This window comes from Bos grunniens, chromosome 19, assembly GCF_055505025.1.
Source record: "Bos grunniens cultivar Pamir isolate PY7600 chromosome 19, Bosgru_T2T1.0, whole genome shotgun sequence".
Taxonomy (NCBI): Eukaryota; Metazoa; Chordata; class Mammalia; order Artiodactyla; family Bovidae; genus Bos; species Bos grunniens.
In genome coordinates this window covers 21,275,648-21,296,489 of record NC_141183.1, presented here as the reverse complement: position 1 = coordinate 21,296,489, position 20,842 = coordinate 21,275,648, and the positions used below count along the sequence as shown (strand labels likewise).

The 20,842-nt window shown below is 51.0% G+C and overlaps 2 protein-coding genes across 5 annotated transcripts in view; one reads left to right on the top strand and one right to left on the bottom strand.

Annotated features, from left to right (window-relative positions):
* Window positions 1–1,913: 1,913 nt before the first annotated feature.
* On the top strand, window positions 1,914–9,020 carry CNP (2',3'-cyclic nucleotide 3' phosphodiesterase). 2 transcript variants are annotated; one of them, XM_086357695.1, is made up of 4 exons: window positions 1,914–2,005; window positions 3,242–3,911; window positions 5,950–6,089; window positions 7,548–9,020. In XM_086357695.1, the coding sequence occupies exons 1-4, from the start codon at window positions 2,003–2,005 to the stop codon at window positions 7,995–7,997; spliced, it is 1,263 nt and encodes a 420-aa protein (XP_086213821.1). In that variant the 5' UTR covers window positions 1,914–2,002; the 3' UTR covers window positions 7,998–9,020. The 2 variants fall into 2 exon arrangements, with proteins under 2 accessions (XP_086213821.1, XP_086213822.1); XM_086357696.1 differs by having other exon boundaries at window positions 1,914–2,136.
* A 1,225-nt stretch (window positions 9,021–10,245) lies between these two features.
* Window positions 10,246–20,842, bottom strand: part of DNAJC7 (DnaJ heat shock protein family (Hsp40) member C7) — a 29,806-nt gene continuing 19,209 nt past the window's right edge. The window contains exons 6-15 of one of the 3 annotated variants that reach the window (XR_015147604.1): window positions 19,397–19,515; window positions 18,604–18,757; window positions 17,924–18,088; window positions 16,961–17,052; window positions 16,734–16,834; window positions 13,875–13,948; window positions 13,358–13,504; window positions 12,971–13,123; window positions 11,030–11,092; window positions 10,246–10,584 (exon numbers count right to left, since the gene is read on the bottom strand). Coding sequence is in view for 2 of the 3 variants with exons in the window: in XM_086357693.1 (XP_086213819.1) it covers window positions 10,547–10,584; window positions 11,030–11,092; window positions 12,971–13,123; window positions 13,358–13,504; window positions 13,875–13,948; window positions 16,961–17,052; window positions 17,924–18,088; window positions 18,604–18,757; window positions 19,397–19,515 (1,005 nt within the window). In the remaining variant the exon portion in view is untranslated. Of the gene's footprint in view, window positions 10,585–11,029; window positions 11,093–12,970; window positions 13,124–13,357; window positions 13,505–13,874; window positions 16,182–16,733; window positions 16,835–16,960; window positions 17,053–17,923; window positions 18,089–18,603; window positions 18,758–19,396; window positions 19,516–20,842 lie in introns of those variants that run through there. The other 2 variants (XM_086357693.1, XM_086357694.1) reach the window with 2 other exon arrangements.

Below are 20,842 nucleotides of genomic sequence, written 5' to 3'. Positions count from 1 at the left end.
CCCCGAGTCTGTCATTTTGCCTCCTTATCGCCACCCATTCTCAGAAGAGCCTTAGAGAATGAATGTGTGGGCATGGGGGTCCCACTTGCTGAGCAGAACTCTGACATTCTGACTAGGGGAGAAACACGGAGACCCCCTCCCCAAACAAGGCCTGACCCACAGTGTCAACAAAGTGTGAAATGTGGTCCTCTCCCCGAGACCCTGTGTTTCAGGGGAGGAAGAAACAGGTGAACTCCAAGGAACTCAAAAAGCCTAAAGTGGGGAGGAAAGAGAAAGGCTTGGGAACATAGGTGTGGCTGCCCGGCTGCTGACCATTGGCTCATCTTGCTGAGTACCACTGTGTGCAGGGTACTGTGGGAAGCTTTCTGGAAGAAATAAGGATGGGACAACCTCAGCCATCACACAGCGAGGGAGACCTACTTGTAAACCCCGAAGCCTTGAAAACAGAATGAAGTGCCTGCTGGCACTGGTGGGGCTCTTGGAGCTCAGGGGGAGAAGGAAGATGTCTGGCAGAGAACAGGGAGCAGCTGGGAGGAGGAGTTGCCTCGGGACCCACCTGTGCCACCCTGGGGGCCTGCGTACAGTCGAGTAAATCAAGCTCCCCAAACTTGCTTCATCCTCTGTATAATGAGTACCTGGCTCGGGGCTTGGTGCTTAGCACATCCCTGGTACACAGGAACCTCTCAAAAACCCACCTGAGCTTCCAGTGGTTTCATAGAGGGGTGGCTGAGCAGCTGCCCCAGAGGAGGAGTTAAGAAGTCACTGCTTTATCCATTTAACCCCTTGGCCATTGCCATCCTAGTTCCAGCTCCAAAGTTCCTGGGAGGGTTGGGCTTGGTTGGGGCAGAGGCTGACTTTGGGCCTGCCAGACTAGGGAGAGGCAAGTGAGGCATTTCAGCTGCAACTTTTAAGGAACATAGGGTCAAAAAACTCAGTAAGCAAGAGAAACAGTATTTTAACGCAATATTGCAAAAACAAAAAAAAATTTGCAAAACTCTGAGAAATTGAATATTTCCTGCCACATCAGAAGACAAGGATGTCACAGTCAGCAGCGATTGCAGCCACCACGGAAGGTGAGCTGGTGAGCCCCAAGGGAGCACAGAAAGGAGACTACCTGCAATCTAGCAAAAATCAAAGCACTCCCTAAGGTTGAGCCCTGAGGAAAGGAAGTTCAGGATATGAAAAACGCTGGACACAGGCTCCAGATAGCTGAGGTGCATATTAAAGGAATGAGTTCAGTGAGCCCACACTCTTGCATCTTCCCGTACATAGAAAAGCTCTAAATTCCCTAACTTGGGATATCTGGTTTTCTTTAACAATAATCTTTTCCACATTCAGATTACCTGCCCTTTGTTGGAAAACGTCTATATAATGCAGCTCCTACTCTCGCCTCCTCAGAGCAATTTTCTCAGGGTTACTTGAGATGCTATCTCCCTGGCTTGAAATCCTAAAAATTCCCGCGGAATAAAACATAACTCTCAACTTTCAGGTTGTGAATATTTTTTAAATCAACAGCCTGATGATGAGTAAAATATCAAAATTTTAAAGACAGGATTCGCACTCGCACAATCTTGCCTCAAATCTAATCTCTACACTGGGCCAGGGAGAGGCGGGGTGCCTGCTTGCCTCTTTACCGAGTTCATCATTACCGGGGTGCAAGAAAAAGAGGCCAAACCCCGGCTCCCCAGCTCCCATACCCGCCCCTGCACAGGCGCCTCCAAACAGGTGCTGGCCCGGGGCTGGCGCGCCAGCAGGGGGCGGGGCGCAGCGCTCCGCAGCTTCCTTCTAGGGCCAAGTGAGCGTGGAGTTTCGATTCGCAGAGCCTGCGCAGAGGGGGCCGGCCCAGCCCGCCCCCGGCCCGCCCCCGCGCTCCGCCCCGGGGTATGTAAGGGGGTTTCGGGTGGCCTCGCGCCACCGCTAGACTCCGTGTCCCTCCGCGCAGGCGGGCGGCCCCGGAGAGCTAGTGCTGCGAAGGCGGCGACGGCGGCGACCCCTCCTCATCATGGTGAGCGGGAGGGCTGGGTCGGGACCCTAATGGAAAACGAGAGTATTGGGGGACTTGGGGGCGGGGGGAGGAAGTGGCATGCAAATGAGGACTCGAGGTTCCGGAGTTGAGTCGAGGCTTTCTTGGCTGAGGTAGGGGCGACGCGGGGAGCATGGGGAGTGGGGATGGCGCTGGAGAAAGAAGGGAATTAGGGAATCGGGGCTCAGAAGCAGCTCCCCCGGAGCACATCCGGGTGGCGGGTGGGCCGGGGTAGCGGGCACTGGGCCGCTGAGCGGGCATTCGGCACCCACTCCCTGCCCAGGGCCTCGTCTGAGATAATGTGCGCCTGCTGAGCGGTCTGGGTGCTGGTGGGAGGTGGGGCCTCGCGGCTTAAAGGAAAAGGCGCTTTACAGTAAAAAAGTGTTGCCGCCTGTGGCTTTGCGCAAGCAGGAAAACAAGCGGCTTAGAGAGGTGCTGCTGACACACAGCAAGGGGTGCGAAGAGCCAGACTCCGACGCAGGTGCCCTGTACCGCCCAGTCCTGGGGCAGGCACGAAGACCACGACTTTGTGGGGGGCCCAGGGCAGAGGAGGAGGTAGCAGGCTGTGCTGAATGAAACCCTTTGTCCAGCGCTCTCCGGCCCAGCCCCCCACCAGCCCTTCTGTGAGACCATTGTCCCCCCATCCCAGACAAGAGAGTATTATCTGTTACTGGCATTGTTGGGGGAAGGGAGGCGGTCTTTGGGTGACCCTTCTCCACCCCCACCCTCCTCGGTACGCTTAGGGGCCAGGGCAGCTGTGGTTTTACACAGACATAGAGCCCCCCACCTCCAAAGAGGTCATCCTTAATAGAGGCCAGGAATATAAAGTTAGACTTCACTTCTAGAAACGCAGGCTTCAGGCCCTCCCCTGCAGGCACTTCCCAGCAGTTTTCCTTTCAAGGTGGCGGCAGTGGGTGATCCTTGAGGCTACGGTTCTCCTTAAGAGTTTGGGACTGCCCAGACAGCCCTCTCCATACTGCACAGCCAGAAGCCCTCAGGTCCCAAGGACCTAGGAGAGACCATCTAGAACCTCATGGCTTGGGAAGGTGCCCATGGCTTGGGAAGGTGCCCACGGCCCCGGGGGTGCCTGTCAATCAAGGGCCGGGGTGCCTGGAGTGGGGGGATTCCTGAATAGGGCCAGGCCTGAGAGGAAGAGGAGAGGCTGGCGGGGTGGCCCTGCGTGACTTGGCTGACGCCTGTCTTCCCCTCCTCACACAGAGTAGAGGCTTCTCCCGAAAGAGCCAGACGTTCCTGCCCAAGGTCTTCTTCCGCAAAATGTCATCCTCAGGGGCCAAGGACAAGCCGGAGCTGCAGTTTCCCTTCCTGCAGGATGAGGAGACGGTGGCCACGCTGCAGGAGTGCAAGACGCTCTTCATCCTGCGAGGCCTGCCTGGGAGCGGCAAGTCCACGCTGGCCCGGTTCATCGTGGACAAGTACCGGGATGGCACCAAGATGGTGTCTGCCGACAGCTACAAGATCACCCCTGGCGCCCGGGGATCCTTCTCTGAGGAGTACAAGCAGCTGGACGAGGACCTGGCTGCCTGTTGCCGCCGGGATGTCCGGGTCCTGGTTCTGGATGATACCAACCATGAGCGGGAGCGGCTGGAGCAGCTCTTTGAGCTGGCCGACCAGTACCAGTACCAGGTGGTGCTGGTGGAGCCCAAGACGGCCTGGCGGCTGGACTGTGCCCAGCTCAAGGAGAAGAACCAGTGGCAGCTGTCAGCAGACGATCTGAAGAAGCTGAAGCCTGGGCTGGAGAAGGACTTCCTGCCGCTTTACTTCGGCTGGTTCCTGACCAAGAAGAGTTCCGCGGCCCTCTGGAAAACTGGCCAGACCTTCCTGGAGGAGCTGGGCAACCACAAGGCCTTCAAGAAGGAGCTGCGACACTGTAGGTGGCGGGGTGGGTGGGTGGGGCACTCAACCTTATTTGTGATCCCCCTCGCTGGCTGGGCACAGGGTGCTGCGTGCCCGGGACCATTGTTCTCCAAGCTCTTGGGGGATGCAGGGGGGCTCACCTGGCACTGGCACAGGTCTCCTGAGGCGGTGCACACTCAATGGGACATGGGAGAGGTGTTCACCAGGGACTTTCCCTCTCACCGTCTCCCCAGCTGCCCTCTCCCAGCCTGGACCTAGACCACCGACCCTGTCTTAGAGGTGGGGAGAACAAATTGCATACTGTCATAATAGGAAGTACATCAACATTTCATAGAACCCTGGAGGGAGAGTCTGGTCCAGTGTTTTCAAACTCATTTTTAGCTGCAGAACCGTTTTCTAAAATACAATATGCCGTGGAGTCCTAAGCTGCAGAAAACTTACTATTAGAACTATTGTAAACGCCAGCGGGGACGGTTCCCAGGCCCTGAGCTTGCCAGCGCACCTCCTGTGGTATTGCACAGCTCCAGAGAACAACCTAGAGTCCAATCTCGTTTTTGCAGATGGGAAATGCACAGAACGGATGTGGGGTTTGCCCAAAGCTGTTGTGAGAGCCCTAGACTCTATCGCCTCTAGAGGAGCCTTCCCTTATTGGGTCAGACCAGAGTGCCCTCCTGCTGTTTGCTCCACGGAGAGGAGAGATTTGGGATAGGGAAAGCCCCCCCTAGTGGCTCTTCTCCTCCAGTGATCTGGAGGACATGTCACCCACCTACTAATCATCTCTTCTTCCTTTAATGCATTCCTAGTTCCCCCCCACCCCTCAATTTTAGACTTGAAATATCCCCACCTGGGTTTCTTTGGGTTGGCAGAGGTGAGTTGTGCCTGTATACATTCTCCGAGGACTTTTCTCAGCTCCTAAGATTCGAATGCTGGGAAAGCAGGAAACCAGGATGCTTACACCACCTGGTGTGAGCAGTGCCTGTGAGTAGCGTGACAGAGACGTGCCCGAGGCAGGGCTCCTGGTTAGCACTGGTTCTGCCTTGTAGAGTGATTGCCTCTTGAAGCTGCATTTATCATTAAAAATTGGGATCCTCAATTAACTAGAGATCGATCCAGTGGTTAAGATCCTGCATTTCCAATGCAGGGGGCATGGGTTCAGTCCCTGGTCTCAGCACTAAGATCCCACATGCCCCACGGCATGGCCAAAAAACCAAAGCCCCCTGGTGTCCTTCTGCGTAGGACAGCGCAGGAGAAATGTGGTGGGCCACACACAAGGCCTGCCCTCCGAGCGGGGGTCTCCCTCCCGTGTGGAGGGTGAGCTGCATCCTCAGAGGGACTCAACCCTGGGAGCTAACAGGAAAAGCCTAGTGATGGAGAAGCTAGCCTTAAGGTTATCCCATTATCTCCTAAGACCCTTCCTGTACCCATTACTTTCTAAGACCCATGGTAGCCTCTCATCCACCCAAGGAGGCTGCAGGCTACCTATTGTTCCAGTGACCAGCTGTTTCTTGTTCCAGGGGCCCCGAGTGAAATGGGTCGTGACTGATAGTTATCTGGGTGGTCACCTCCTATTGTATCTGATTGACAGATGAGAGTCACTCACTTGCCCCAGGTCCAACAGCTTGGAAGTGGGCTGGATGTTATGCTCTTTCTGGCTCCTTCCATTATACCATACAGTTCCCCTCCTCTTTTTTCTTTCTAGCTCCTTTTTCATGACCTGCTTCCCTGTTTTTTCAGATATGTAGCTCTGTTGAAGCTCAGATTCCCTTGGCTTATGCTGCCTTCCCCTGGGTTACAAGTGCCTTAGTTTTCAAGTCTGGGTAAGAGATGAAAAAATTTGAGGAACAAAAAGCAGGGAACTTAAAGCACCTTTTCATAGCACTGGAGTTGCTATTAATTTGACCAACAAATGAATGGCAGATTGCTCAGTTACAGTGCATTGCAAATTTAAGCTCCACATTGGATGTTTTTCCTCTGGCTCTCCCAAGCTCTTGGTGATAGCTGCTCAATGCCCCTACTCTCCCGCCCTGACCACCCTCCCTCTCCCCCCGCAGTTGTCTCTGGGGATGAGCCCAGGGAGAAGATTGAACTGGTCACCTACTTCGGGAAGAGACCGCCGGGCGTGCTGCATTGCACAACCAAGTTCTGTGACTACGGGAAGGCCGCTGGGGCAGAGGAGTATGCCCAGCAAGATGTGAGTGCTCCCCAGGAACCTGGCAGAAGCAGGGAGAGGGCAGGGCTCTCTGGAGAACCAGACAGCCTCTCAGGAAAAGTGGAGTCTGTCCCAGCTTGTGCTTCTGCAGCTTTAGTGGTACTGAGCTCAGTCGCCCCGCTAGGCAGTGCCACCAGCTTGTGCTGTGACCCTGGGGCCTGCCCCTTCTGCAGATGCTCAGGGAATGCTGGCTTCTAAGCCTGTGTTCATTTCCAAAGGCTAGAAGTCCCTTACCCCCAGGAGGCTGGTGCTCTGAAGTCCCTGTCCCGAGTCTGAGGCCTGGTCATGCCCCGGAATGGGGAGTGTCGAGGGATAGAAAGGCTCATTGGCTTAGGGGTATCAGCCCCTTCCCTGCCTGCAGGCTACCCCGTCTCCTACCCACAGCCTCTCGTATTGGGTCCTTAACCACCTGGCGTGGCACCCTGGTGTGCCTGGCTGACCCCAGCCTCCTTCAGGTTGCCTCTGCAGGAAGGCTGTCCCTGACCCTCTGCCAGCTCCCTCACTTCTCTGCCTAGTGTAACAGCCATTACACTTACTTGTTCAGTGGTTTCCTCCCACACGAATGGAAACTTCGTGTGGGTCAGAGGGCAGCAGTGTGGTTCACCTTGTATCCCTAGCGCCTCCCAGTTGCATGAATGAACACGCAGCACACACTTTCACTCCCACCTCTAACTGTACATTCATTTAGCAAGATTTACTAAGCACCTGTTAACTGCCAGACAGGGCTTCCCAGCTGGCTCAATGGTAAAGAATCTGCCTGCAGTGCAGAAGACTCAGGTTCAATCCCTGGGTCGGGAAGATCCCCTGGAGAAGGGAATGGCAACCCACTCCAGTATTCTTGCCTGGAGAATCCCATGGACAGAGGAGCCTGGCGGGCTAGAGTCCATGGGGTCGCATAAAATAGGGCATGACTGAGCACACGTGCACGCACACAGTAGACACTGTTGGGGTGAGGGGTCATGAGCAAAAGAGGGAAGTTTTTTATGGTCAAAATGGGAGAGATGGGCTTTCTGAGAATCAGGTATACCGTAAGCCACAGTGTATGGAGTAGAGTTTGATCAAAGGCCTTTATTTCTGCCCTCGCCCCGCCCTCCAGGATATTGTCTGGATATCAGCGTGCTTTTAAGGGATGAGTAGTAATGACAGCAGCCCTTGCTAGGTCCTCAGTCCTCACCCTGAGGAAGCTTCAGCATCAGCCCTCTCTTACAGGTGAATGAGCCTTGCAGCTTGTGGGTGGGGAGCCCAGGCCTGAGCCCAGGAAGCCTGGCGTCGCTCACCCCTGCTCTCTCCTTCTCTCTGGCACCTCTGGCTCTTTCAAGCAGCCTGGCCAGTGTCAGTGGAAGGACGTCCACCCGGCACCAGGCTGCTTGTGGCGCTCACTGTCCCTCTGTCACTGCCCACCACCTCTAGCTCGGTCCTCTGCCCTTTCTCCCTCTGTAGGTAGTGAAGAAATCCTACTGCAAGGCCTTCACGCTGACCATCTCGGCCCTCTTCGTGACACCCAAGACGACGGGAGCCAGAGTAGAGCTGAGCGAGCAGCAGCTGGCCTTGTGGCCAAACGACGTGGACAAGCTGTCTCCCTCTGACAACCTGCCACGGGGCAGCCGCGCACACATCACCTTGGGCTGCGCGGGTGACGTAGAGGCCGTGCAGACAGGCATCGACCTGCTGGAGATTGTGCGGCAGGAGAAGGGGGGCAGCCGCGGCGAGGAGGTGGGTGAGCTCAGCCGGGGCAAGCTCTACTCCCTGGGCAGCGGGCGCTGGATGCTGAGCCTGGCCAAGAAGATGGAGGTCAGGGCTATCTTTACAGGATACTACGGGAAGGGCAAGGCCGTGCCCATACGCAGCGGCCGCAAGGGTGGCTCCTTTCAGTCCTGTACCATCATCTGAGCGTCCTGGGCCACCTGCCCCTTCTTTACAAGGGAAGGAGGAGGGGAGGGGAGCATCCCTCTGCTTGATCTTTGATTCTTTTTTATTTTTTACTCAAAGTTAACTTTCCTGTAATTTTTAAAAACTTGTAAAATAACCTCTTTTCCTGCCCACCCCCTTCCCCTCTAACGCTCAAGCTTTCAACACAAGGGGGTGGGTAGGCGTCATTTAGGAACCTGGACCACAGTTGACCAGGCTGGGCCAAGTTTGGCCTGGACTGGAGCCACGACCCTAAGCCCTGCTTCCAATTACCGGGCCCCCAGGCCCACTGCCCCACACAAGGCTGGCTAGTGGGGAGGGGACACCCCAGCACTGCAAGTACTCATGGAGTGGTCACCAGCCACAAAAAACTGTGGTGGATTTGAGATGGGAGGACCCCTGGGTTTTGAGCCCGTTTCCTAATCAGAATGTACTGTTTTCCAGGGCAGAGAAAGGGTTTCCCTTACACCTTTGGTCCTAAGTGCCTGTCCCCTCCTCACACTGTAACTAGTACAGTTTGACAACTAGGGGACAAAACAGAATAGGCAGCAGCCACACCCTAGGCTGGCTGCAGGTCTCACCCCGGGAAAGGGATGGGCTGCCGTCCTTCCAGCCGTGTGGCCCTGCTGTGTCGGTGGGGAGATCGAGGCCAGAGACAGAGCCTCGGTGAGAAAGTACCAGTCTTGCCACCTGCCCAGCCCATCCTGCCTCCTTCGTGCCTCTGGAGGCCTTTGTGTCTCTGCTGAAAGGGGTCAGTGGGCACCAAAAGCCAGTGGAGTGGCCCCTGGCTGTCACGGGCCACGCCCTATCCAGTGCCTCTGAAGGAGGGGTTTTAACACTGCTGTAGGAGCTGGGGTTCCTGGGGTGCCCTCCACTGCCCTCCGCTCAGTAACGGCCCTGCTAATCAGGCTGTCACTTGATAGAAACGCCTGAAGTTACTCTCCTGGCTTTGCCCAACCTCAGCAACTTGTAAGACTGATAATGAAATAAATCATGTTAATCCTAGCTGCGTGCATCTCTCTCCCGCTGTGGCCCGCTCAGTCTTCCCGGGGGCAAGGGCAGGGTGCGTTAGGACTGCCTTTGTCCCCCAGCTTGGGGCCATCGGTCCTGTCTCCCTTCTGCGGGCTGGGCACAGCTGTGGCGAGGCTGGGCAGCTGAACAGTGTCGGCTTTCATGAGGAGGCAGAAGGGAGAGAGGCTGGCCTTGGAGGCGCACAGACAGCAGGGGTTGGCTGAATATGAGGGACACGTAGCACAAAGCAGCCCCCCGCCCCCAGTCACTTGGCACAGGCCCCCAGGTGTGCCCAGCCAATCCAGTCGGAAGGACCTCAGCAAGACCCGGAGTTCTTCAGGGAGGGCCACCTTCGGGTCAGTGCCACTTCAAACACAAAGGAAGAGCTGACATTCAAGAATCTCTTCCAGGCTAACAGAGGCCTGGGTGGCTACATGGGAACTTCCCAGGCCTTATGCAGTCAGCACTTCACCAGGGTCTTCACACTGAAGGGAGAAGACTGAAAAGAAAGGGGCCGAGGCTCATAAGGAAGATAAATAGTTAGCTATCTGGGCCAAGGTCTTTACCCAGCCATCTCTACTTACCAGAGCACCAAAAATCATAGCCTCAGCCAAAGCCTCAAGTGTCTGCCTGGATGTCCTGAGATGATTCACCACAAACACGAAGCTTGACCCGAACAGCGTGACAAATGCCACTGCTTCCTGCCCCCGCTTGCCTTCCATGCAGGAAGGGACACGTGGAGAAGGCAGGGCTGTCTGCTAAGAATCCCAGCTAGTGAGCCGGTGTCAGCACCCAAACCCCCGGGCCCGGGAGCTGCCTGGCCCACTCGGAAAGGGTCTGAGGGTGAGGAAGGCGGCATTTTGTCTTTGTTGCCATCTCCCTCAAGCAGTGGGAACTGTGAACGCCTGTATAAATCTGAGTTAGCCCAGCCGGGCACCTGGCACCCACTTTGGACGCATGCAGCTTCTAGTGATTTCTATGGCCCCTACCATAAGATGTGTTCTGAACTCACTGCCCCATGACTGGCATCAGGCTCGGCCCAACAGCATCTCCAGGGCCTGCTTAGCATGCACGTGCTAAACAGATTTTTGAGGGGGCACCCGCACCCCTCGTGGGACGGCTGACTGAGCCTGAGGTCCACCTGGGCATCCACTCCGTGCTGGGGGCTCAGGTCTGGCCCCGCTGGCTGGAGTGACAAAAAGCAGCTGCCAGAGCAAAGTGCCAGAAAGGGTCAAAACATTTTATTCTCTTAATTTTTTTTCTTTTTTAATAAAGTTAAACAGTAAAACAAAAATTCACAAGCTGCCCTGTCCGCCCCCCGCCTCCCTCCCCTCCCCGCAGTCTTCGGCGCTGGCTCCCTTTCCTTCACCCCACTCACACAGACACAGGGTATCCAACTGAGAAAACGAAACTGCTCTAAGGACGTGGAGACATGATGAAGGGAGGAGGTGAATTGTGTCCACATTCGAGGTTAAACTGAGCAAGTCTGCATTTTCTGGATTCTGGGTGGTGTCCTTTCATTAGCCAAACTGAAAAAAGAAATTCCCTGGACCAGACGCTGCAGGGAAAAGAAGAGTTTGTCAGCTGGCTCTGAGTTTCCGAGGGAAGATCACTCTGCCCTGGTTACGAAGAGCTGCTTCAACTGCGAATGGAAAGCCGTCTGAAGGTATCAAAACAGGCTGGGCCCCGGGACGCAGGAGGAGGCCCACAAGCTGGTGGTGTGTGTGTTGTTCTAACACCTTCACCCTCACAGGGAAGCTCTGGTTAGACACCTCTCTGACCCCAAGCAGGTGTGGCTTTTGTGCTCCCTAGGCTGGGTGTGCACAGAAATGTCCCCCCGCAACCCTCCCGCCCCGCCCAGCCTCAGCAGCACCCGAGGGGGTAGCCGTCCTGCTAGAAGAGAACTCTGCTGCCTCCACTGATGGGCCTCTCTGACTCTCAGAGCGCTGCCTAACTGGGGAGCCCCTGTGTCAGCTTGTGGCCTGGGAACTCAGCACACCCACCTTCAAAGCTGAAGCCCCCAGGACCGCCAAAGAATGCCTTGAAGATATTGTTTGCATCAAAATCTGCAGAGTAAAATAAGCAGAGAAAGCACAAAAAGGTGAAAAAATCAGAAGTGTTTGAAGAGGAACTTAACAGAGAATGGGTCTCCAAAGCTCTCCCAGATAACAATCACTTCCGTCCTTTGCCCAAAGTCATGGTCGAGAGGCAAGCCCACTACTTGGTCCCGCTTTGTTCTGTTCTACTTCCAAGTGTGTCCCAAAGGAAAGCTTTCCTTGCCTCAACGCACTTTGCTGCGCCTTCTCCACAATGGGAAATGCCACTAGCACCTGTACACTGTCTCCCTATATTGTTGGGGCTGCCCCTGAAAGGACCGGACTCCATCCCTTAGGTGCCACCAAGGCTCATCTAAGAACGAGACACGACTGAATGTGTGTGTGTGATGCCATATTCTGTCTACATCATATGCCAGAAAAAAAGCTACCCAGTGGCAATCGTGGTATTGGGACTGGCATACATTAGATCATTCCCAATTAATACTCAACAAAACCTACGGGGGAAGCTCAAGTAACCCGCCCAAACCACCTGGTCAGTGACAGCAGCAACACTGAACAGTGCTGCGTCGAGCCTCCTGCGCGTGGCGCTCTTCTCATCAGGCCACGGTGGGCCTCACGTAGCCAGTCTGCCTAAGCTGCACAGATTTATCTCCAGCGGCCAATCCCACAGGCACATGGTATTTAAAAGTGAATTCTTTGCCTGTGTATCTGCTCATCTTCCTGGCTCCCCCAGCTCAGTGAACGGCTCCACAGAGTCAGCTGTGCCCAAGCCACTCTTGACTTCGTCCTCTGCCTCTCCTGACGCGCTCAGCAGCCAACTCCTGCCGATGCAGTCTCCCAACCGTGCCCTCGATCCTCTCCTAGTGATCTTGTTTTCCCTCCTCTTCACCTTTTCTAAACCAGCTCTCCTCACAGCCATCGCAAATATAACTCCAGAGCTAAAATCAGGTCCACGGGTCCCTTTCTTAAACCCTTCAACAGCTTTTGACTGCTTACAGCTCTTCTCAACTGCTGGGCAGAGCAATGTTTATTATTGTTAAAATTAGGTTTGTAAAACACACCCACCCACCCTGAACTGGCGAGGTCAGGGTTATCTATGTAGCATCATCAACCTTATTTTAAGTTCCAAAAGATTTTCTCAGTGGAAGAGAAAGGGCTGGCATTAGAGGCAGTGGTCTGAGAACTGTGCACAACTCAGGGCTTCTTTTATCCCCAACTGAGCTCACAGTGAGCAATGATGCTCTCAGCTGCACTTCACTTTCATTCCAAGTCTTCTGGGGAAACTGAAGTCTGTGAGGGCTTATGGGAATGTGCCAGACACATAAGTATCAGTCATCAGACACTTTGCAATGGGAGAAAAAAAAAAACTTCCAGCCAAAAGGAAAAACCCAATGTTTCCTGTAGCCTCCAAGGCCTGCTGAGGTCTGACCCAGCTACTGTGTTGCTATGCCCCAAGCACCCTCTGTCCTCCTAGCCAAGCCCTGGTCACTCCCTACAGTGCTGTGCTTTTCTGCATATCCAAGCTGTCCCTTGCTGGTGCTGACCTTGGCACTCACTCTATACCCCTGGCACCTGCTACACCTGACTGCCCTCATTGGGCTCCATGTCTATCAGACCAGGGGTCAGACTTGGCCTGTGGACCAGGGTTTGCAAACCCTTGGACTATGGGTTTCAGCTTTGTTATTTTCCATACCCATCACAGTACCTCACACATTACAGCTACTCATCAGAGTGCACTTAACAAACTGTTGGGCATCACTGGCTGATGACATAAGACACCCCTACCCCTACCCTACTCCTCCACCCACAGAATGTCTTCGGGAAAAATGCTAACATTTCACAGGTGTCAGGTGCAACCCAGGCCGCCCCAACCAACTCCCAACTTACCACCCATATTCATGCCCTCTTCATCAAGGTCTTGTCCACTATCATAGCGAGTCTTTTTCTTGGGATCAGAGAGAATGGTAAAAGCTTCTCCGACTTCCTTGAACTTTTTTTCCTCCTCTTTCTGAACTTCAGCACTGGCTCCACTGTGTCGATCTAAAGGGAGGAATACAGCAAGAACTCAAGAGTCTCAAGAAAACAGAGTTCAAGGGAAACACTACATTATGTCTCATTTTACAATCCAGTACTTCTCACATTTGGTGTATACAGAACCGAGCACCACCTAATTCCAGCTGAGGAGCCTCTCTCAGGCTTTGGTGCTGGACTGACCATGGCAGCAGCCGGCCCGACCTGCTCCTGCCACTGAGCCCCGCTCCCCACCCGCTCTACCTGGATGGTGCATCAAGGCCCGCTTCCGGTAGGCTTTCTTGATCTCGTCCTCAGAGGCATTCTTGTCTACACCAAGAATCTTGTAGTAATCTTTCCTCTTACTCTTCTTCAGTTCTAACTGTGCATTTTTAAGGAGCTGTTTGTGTTCTGGAGGAAGACATTTAGCGTCAATGGATAAATCTGTTTTTGGCTTCCTTTACCAAGTCCCAGCCCAGATGCCCTGGAGTCAGAAGCCCTGTTAACCATACAAGGGGCTTTTATGATGTTTTCTTGTGGACATTAAAAAATCTATTTACACTTAGGTTCTTCCCATGGGCCTCATCACACAGAAAAGGAAAGTGGCAGGGAGAACTGGGGACCAGAAAACAGGTGCCTTGTCCCACATTTGGGATCTCTGCTCACTTTTTCCAATGAGCTCCAGGTTCACCCTTGAATCAAACTACTCCCGTGTCCAGTTTTAGGACCTACAAGTCAGACCACACAGTTCCCTAAGGAACATGTGCTCAAAATTCTTTACCTTTTGTTTTCTCCGTCTGATACACTTTCTCATAGTCCCGTACTGCTTCTTCATATTGTTCTGTGTCCAAGTAACTGAAAAGGGAATACAGGGCAGTACAGCGACATAAATAGCAATGGCCTTTGGTATCACTCTAGGTAAAGAGGCATGGCTCAAGCAGGAGACACAAACTTTTGGCTGAGATGCTTCATGACACAGGAGTCTTAAGCTAGCCACAAGAAAAATTCGCTACCAATCCCTCAAGAAAAAGAGAGGTCTCATGCCACTTGCACCCACCAGCAAAGTGATACACTGCTCTGAGGAGAAAGCAACCAAGGGAGAACGTTCCTTCTGATTTCACTCAGAGCCACCGAGAGCCATCTGGATCACCTTAGGAGAGACAACGTGAAGGTACCTACTTGACACTTGGGACTGAAACAAGGGAGAAAAATTATCAAGTGAGACCAACGGATATGGAAGAGTTTTGAAACCGAAAGTGCCATAAACATGCGGGGCCAGCTCCAATCCAGAGGAGATGTGGGATTAGTCAGCCACAAGAAGGATCAAGTTCAAGGTGGTGGCTGCCGGCAAATGCTTCCATTAAGACTAGTCAGTCTGAGAGATACAGGTTAGTGAGACAGAAAAGGAGACTGTGAACACAGGCTTGATTCTCTTTCAGTGGCACAGAGGAAGGAAGGACCCTGACCCAAGATGGGAGGAGACCAGCTTGACAGGCTGATCGCCAATCTTATAAATGTCTCTTCCACAGAAATAAAGTAGCATTTTCCTGATGATATCACTTGCTCTGAGACTGGCCTACTGATTAAACAGACTCTTGTAGGAATTCCAGAAACAGTCACCATCAGCTGGGGAATGGAGAGTGACCATGCAGTGCAGCCTGCCACTGCACAGAGAGGTTCAATTTCTTAGACCACTGCTACACAAGCTCATCTTTGCAAACATCACACAGCACCCCCAGGCCCAGAGGCCAGGGCAGAGGGAGCATTACTGATGGGGCTGGCAAGAGACAAGCCCAACATTCTTAGGCATCTCCAATTTTCTGGCCACATCTTGATTTATGACTTTTAAAAAACGGTGCAAAACCAATGCCCCACAGATGCAGGGCACAAATGCTATTAAGAATGTAGAGAATCCATTTTCAGGATTAAGTGTAATAATATAAGCTGAAATAACACAAAATTAGTAACAACTCTGGGTAAAGACTGATTTGACAAGAAGGCTAACCTGATGGACTTTCCAGACCCTTATATAATGTACTAAATAATCTTACATTACAGTTTTACTTCACACTTTTTTTAAAATCCAAGGACATCCTAACATCAAAGAAAACAATTTTAAAAAGAAAAGTAGAGCTTTAGGGAAAACGGAACGCTCCGTTCAGCCCATGACAGGAGCTGCAGCAAAGGTCCGGCCTCTCCCCACCAGTGGGGTGAGCTGACGCAGACCCAGGCAGCACTCAGGCTTCTGGGAAGGCTTCAGCCTGAGCTAATCTCCACTACTTCTCATCAGTCCCAGCTGCTCCAGAGAGCTGTTGCCAAGTTCTCAGCCAACTGTGCCCGAAAGTGCAAGCTGTGCCTAGTGGCAGGATCTCACAGCAGACCCACGCAGAGGACAGTTCTGTTTCTACCACAAAGATAAGGGGCTATCTGACCAAAGCGATTTCTGTTTATTGCATACACATGAATAAACCATAATCTTTCCTCCCGCTACCCTAACAAATTCAGAATTTTCTGTTCTCTTCCCATTCCCTGTTCAAACACTTCAGAGTGTTCCACTGAGTTGATACAGTCTTATGTTTCCAGTCACCCCCTCCCTACTAGACAGCTAGGTGAGAGTCTGCTTTTTTTTCTTTAGCAGTAACTGCCGTAAACATGGATATAGCACTTTTTATCTGTTAAAATAAGTCTTTAGCTGGTCAAAGGGTACACTACACTTCTGTATTCCAAAGCTTCCACGTGTGTCTGCAAGTGGTATGAAAAGATGAGATGACTGATAGTCTCATAGAATCTGTAATATAATTCTGTGTATGTTTGACAGATTTAGTCATCTACTTTAGAAATTCACTTAAAAAAAAAAAAGCACTACACAGGAGAGCAGTTTTCCTATTTTTCACAAATGTGGATAATTTGGGGCACACTAAAGGGGAAGCAGCCCATGCTCTCACCACTGGTGAGACTGGGGAGCCTGAGACTATTAGCTTGCTCACCAGGCAGCAGCAGTAGCACCTGTCCTCTGGCCAGGACACCCCACGAGGAGCACGACGGCTGGGGAGGACTGGGACATAACAAATGGGTCTTCCTCTAGGACCTTTAAAAGACAGAACATTCTTCTCTGTCTGGGAAATAATCTGAAGTAAAATGGATTTGGGGGAGTGGTCTCTCTCAGCCCTTGTTCATGTTCCTGTCTGGAGAAAAGAGTCTAGTGGCTTCAAAAATAAGATGAACAAGTATGCTGCAGAGCAACCTGAATCTGAAGGCAAATCTGAGTGCTGGACCTAGGCAGGCACATCCTGGCTCATAAATAACCTAGTCAGACAAAGATATTTCAAAGGGGACTTCCCTATACTGCAGGGATGCGGAGCCAGATTAAATCCCTTCCTATGGAAGCACTGTCTTCCCTAACCCAGAACATACAGGATCGGCACAACTCTCAACTATCACAAGAGACACCTTATTCTTCCTCTTCCAAGCACCATACATTCATTCAACAAAGCATTAACTGAGTGAGCACCTACTGTGTGCTAAGCACTGTGTCAAGTTAGAGCAAAAGTGTACAACACAAAATAAAATCTCCAAAGGAAATGGATTTTAAACTTTAACAAAAGGAATTTGGGTCAGGCATCAGAGGAAACTTACTGACCGTGAGGGGCGTAAGACACAGGCATGGGAGACTGAGGGAGCTTGTGCAATCTCCTCCGCTGGAGGTCTATAAAGATAGCTCTAGGGCTGGAACAATCCCACCTAGAGGCAGGGGGAAGGACCAAATGACCTCACAACATCCCCGGGTCTGCTTCATCATCCACAATGCAATTCCCCTGGGAGGCCAGTAGCAATGCCCTCTTCCCCCCACCCACCAGAGGCACTTACCACTGAGCTCTTCTCAAGTAGGCTTTTATATAAGTGTCATCGAGCTTCACTGCATTTGTGCAGTCTTCTATTGCATCATCTAGTTTCCTAAGCTTCAGGAGAGAGAGAGCAGTCATACTTCACATCTTCGATGACTGAGGGAGCCCAGAAGCTGTGGCCATGGCTTCAAAATTCTAAGAGGATCAACTGGTCATGCGGGCCCACTGTCACATTCATTCTTAGAGAGCTAGTCCCTCACATTCATTCTTAGAGAGCTAGTCCCTCAGAGAGCTAGTTTTTGCTAAGGACACCAAATTCAAAACTGGGTTCTTTCCTAAGTGATGGAAGCCAGGCACACTTATCTGCAAGCAAAAACCACATCTACTGCTTCAGGTTAGTGCCCAACCAGACATGGCGAGAGGAAGGGTGGTTCTTGCCTCCTATTCTTCCAGAGGCCAACTGGAAGAATAAGAATTACTGTAAATTTTTAAACCACTAGGACTCTGCAAGAGTAAGGAGCCTATTCTTGTTTCCTGATGGTTGTGTGGGACAACACTTAGGGTATTTTCCAATGAGCAGGGTGACCATCAGTTATACTGGAGAAAAAACTAAGCCTGCCTCATATTCTCATGTCCTCAGAATCCCTCCTAAAAAAGAGTCACTTGGTCAGGCAAAAAGAAGCAACACTTGCTTTAAAAATTGTCTCAACGCCTTTAGCCATTCTCTTTTTTTTTCCCTAGCCATTTTTTTACTGGAAGAGAGAATCTTGAAGAACAGGTGGGAATATCCTTCCAAACTGTCCCTCAAGTGTCCCTAAATTCCACAGAAAAAAAAGCTTGCCTCTCCGAAGTTCGTTCCTCACAAGCTGAAATATTAACCTTTTCTCTTCTCATCTGGTTTACCCTTACTGGGCAAAGTTCCCAAGACCTTTTTGTTGGCCCTTAAAAACATAGGCCCCAAGTCGCAGATCAAGTGCTTGCTTACCTTGGAATTAACCGTACCCCGATTACAGTAGAGTTTAGCATTTGTTTTTATATTGTTGGGGTCTATCCCCAGGGCTTCTGTGTACAGTTCATATGCTAACTTGTAATTTCCTTCTTTAAATGCTTTATTCCCATCTTCTTTCTTTGCTTTAAGTGCTTTGGCATTCTACAAAGAAAAGCAAGGGGAGTTTCAGTTCACATCCAGAAACCCTCAAACCACTGCAGAGAGAGTCCAGAGTCTATTTTCTGTTTCTTAGATCCAAGGATGGCCCCCTACCCTGCCCAACCCCACCACTTGGGCTATTTGTTGCTCATTGGTGCTTGCTACAGAGTGGACGGGAGAAACCGAGATTTACAAAACAATACCAATGAGACCTGTGTTACCCAGAGTTTACCTCTCTCTACTCCCCAGAATAAGCATTACTATCTTTTCTTCACTGAAGGAAGAAAAAAAGAAAAAACACTGAGATATTAAAAGGATCTGACTCTAAATTATCATATTTACCTTCAGGCAAATACAAAGTTGTCCTGAAACAAATTCTAATGAAAGAACCAAGCATCCTGGCAAGGTGGGAAGAAGTGCTATCACATTCCCTGTGATGGGCGGAAACCTTTCACCCTGTCTTAAAAGTGCAAAGAGGAAGCTTTCTTTCCTGCCCAGATCTGGTGCCTAGAACTTACTCTGCAAGCAACGCAGGCCTTCTCGTGGTCAGGAGCCATCCTGAGAGCCTGTACAAAAAACTGAACCGCCTTCTCAATACAATCTTCATAATAAAGGCAAAGACCTCGTACATACAGAGCATCGGCATTGGTGGAATCCATTCGTAAAATGTCACTGCAACAGCCAGAAAGGGGCACATTCAGCTGTGGTCTGGATTTCCCTCACCTTTACTATCATTTGGCCACTTTTTTTTCCTTGACCATGTGTCTAATATGGAAAGTATCCAAAGGTAGATTCCCAAGAACTCCTCCAAAATTACCTGTTTTCCCCCCTTATACACTATGTCTCACAATCTTTATTAGAACAGGGTTGGCAGATACAGCCCACAGGACCAAATCCCACTTGCTGCTGGATATTGTAAATAACATTTCTTTGAAATCCAGCAATACTATTCATTTATCTATTATCTACGGCTGCTTTTATACTGTAGTGACAGAGGTGAATTGTTAACAGAGACCACACAGCCTGCAAAGCCTAAAATATTTACTAACTGGTCCTTTACAGTTTGCAAACCCCTTGAGTAGAAACAAAAGAACACTTAACATCTGTTCTTTCACGTACAGGTCAAGTACCTATTGAACTTTGTAAAACCCTTAGGTTTTCAGACCTGGTCCAACCTCTGGCTTTAAATCCCAGGAAGGTCTGATCACCCTATCTATAGAACCGTATATAACTCCTGATGTAGAGAGCTGCTGGACAGCATTTGTTCAGTGCTATCTGGCATTTCACTGCAGAACTGGCTTGACTTCATACCTGGCCACAGACTGTGCTTCTGGGTAACGACCCAGCATTGCTAAACATTCTGCTTTGAGGATTTTGAAGCGATGGCAGGCAGGGGCATATTCTAGGGCACGGTCCATGCAAAAAACAACCTATGGGGAAGAAGAAAGCAAATGAGATTCTTCATCCTGAACTCCAGAAATGTCTTTACTTTAGTCTGGTCACAGGTAACAGAGAGATTTAAGGGAAAGTAATGCCAGAGGTTTAAGAACATTCCTAAATTACCAGCCTAAACCACTGAAATGAGGAGAGCACTTGATCCAGACGATGACAACAGCAGCAAACACTTACTGAGTACTTTATACACTAACTCATTTAATGCTCGCAACAATTTTATCAAGAAAGTTGTATTACTACCCTTATCTTTATTTTTTCTGGCTTTATTATTTTTTAAATTAATTTATCTGACTGGGCCGGGTCTTCATTGCGGCGCACAGGCTCTTCGCTATGGCACATGACTGTCTCCAGCTGTGGCGCCCAGGTTTAGTTGCCCCGCAGCATATGGGATCTTAGTTCTCTTCTCTGACCAGGGATCGAAATTGTGTCCCTTGCATTGGGAGGCGGATTCTTAACCACTGGACCACCAGGGAAGTCCCTGTTACCCTTCTTGAGATGAAAAAACTAGAGATTAAAATAACTCGTTCAAGGTCACCAAAGCCAGTAAGTGATAAGAAGAGAATTTGATCTTAGACACGAAGATCCAGAGCCTATAACCCTAATCACCATGCTAAGGTGCCTCCACAGGGAATTCAATCGATAGTGACTGTGATCAAAACTCTCATTCTTGGTCTTCCCTGGTGGTCCAGTGGTTAAGAATCCACCTGCCAATGCAGGGGACCCAGGTTAGATCCCGGGACTGGGAAGCATCCACATGCAGCAGGGGAACCGAGCCCACGCACTGCAACCACTGAATTCCCACACTCTCGAGAGTCCATGCTCTGCAACAGGAGAAGCCACCACGATGAGACCACCACACACCATAACAGACAACAGCCCACTCACTGCAACTAGAGAAAGCCCTCGGGCAGTAACAAAGACCCAGCGAAGCCCAAAATAAATAAAACTAAAGAAAAAATAAAAACAACTCTCATTCTTCTAGTAGAAATACTATTATTTGCTACTTTGCATAATTCATGCTTAGCCTAGTAAGAAAGACAAGGAACAGCAAACGAGAACCTGATAGAGTCACTGCTCCCTACACCACTGACACCACTCACAGCTGCCTCCTTCCTGCGGCGCGAGCCTCACACGTCACTGGCTGCCCTGGTGGCCACTCTTCCACTTTAGAACAGAATATCCAATATATTAGTCCGTCCTCAGTGGTCCTGGACTATACTTACCACGTCACTATACTAACCAAAATGTAAGTTACACACACACACAGCTCGGATTTTTTTCATTCTTTCAGCTTAATAAAGA

Coding starts and splice junctions, on each gene's coding strand:
- CNP (XM_086357695.1), top strand. Junction 3,912..5,949: donor CAAGAAGGAGCTGCGACACT/GTAGGTGGCGGG, acceptor CTCCCCCCGCAG/TTGTCTCTGGGGATGAGCCC. Junction 6,090..7,547: donor AGGAGTATGCCCAGCAAGAT/GTGAGTGCTCCC, acceptor CTCCCTCTGTAG/GTAGTGAAGAAATCCTACTG.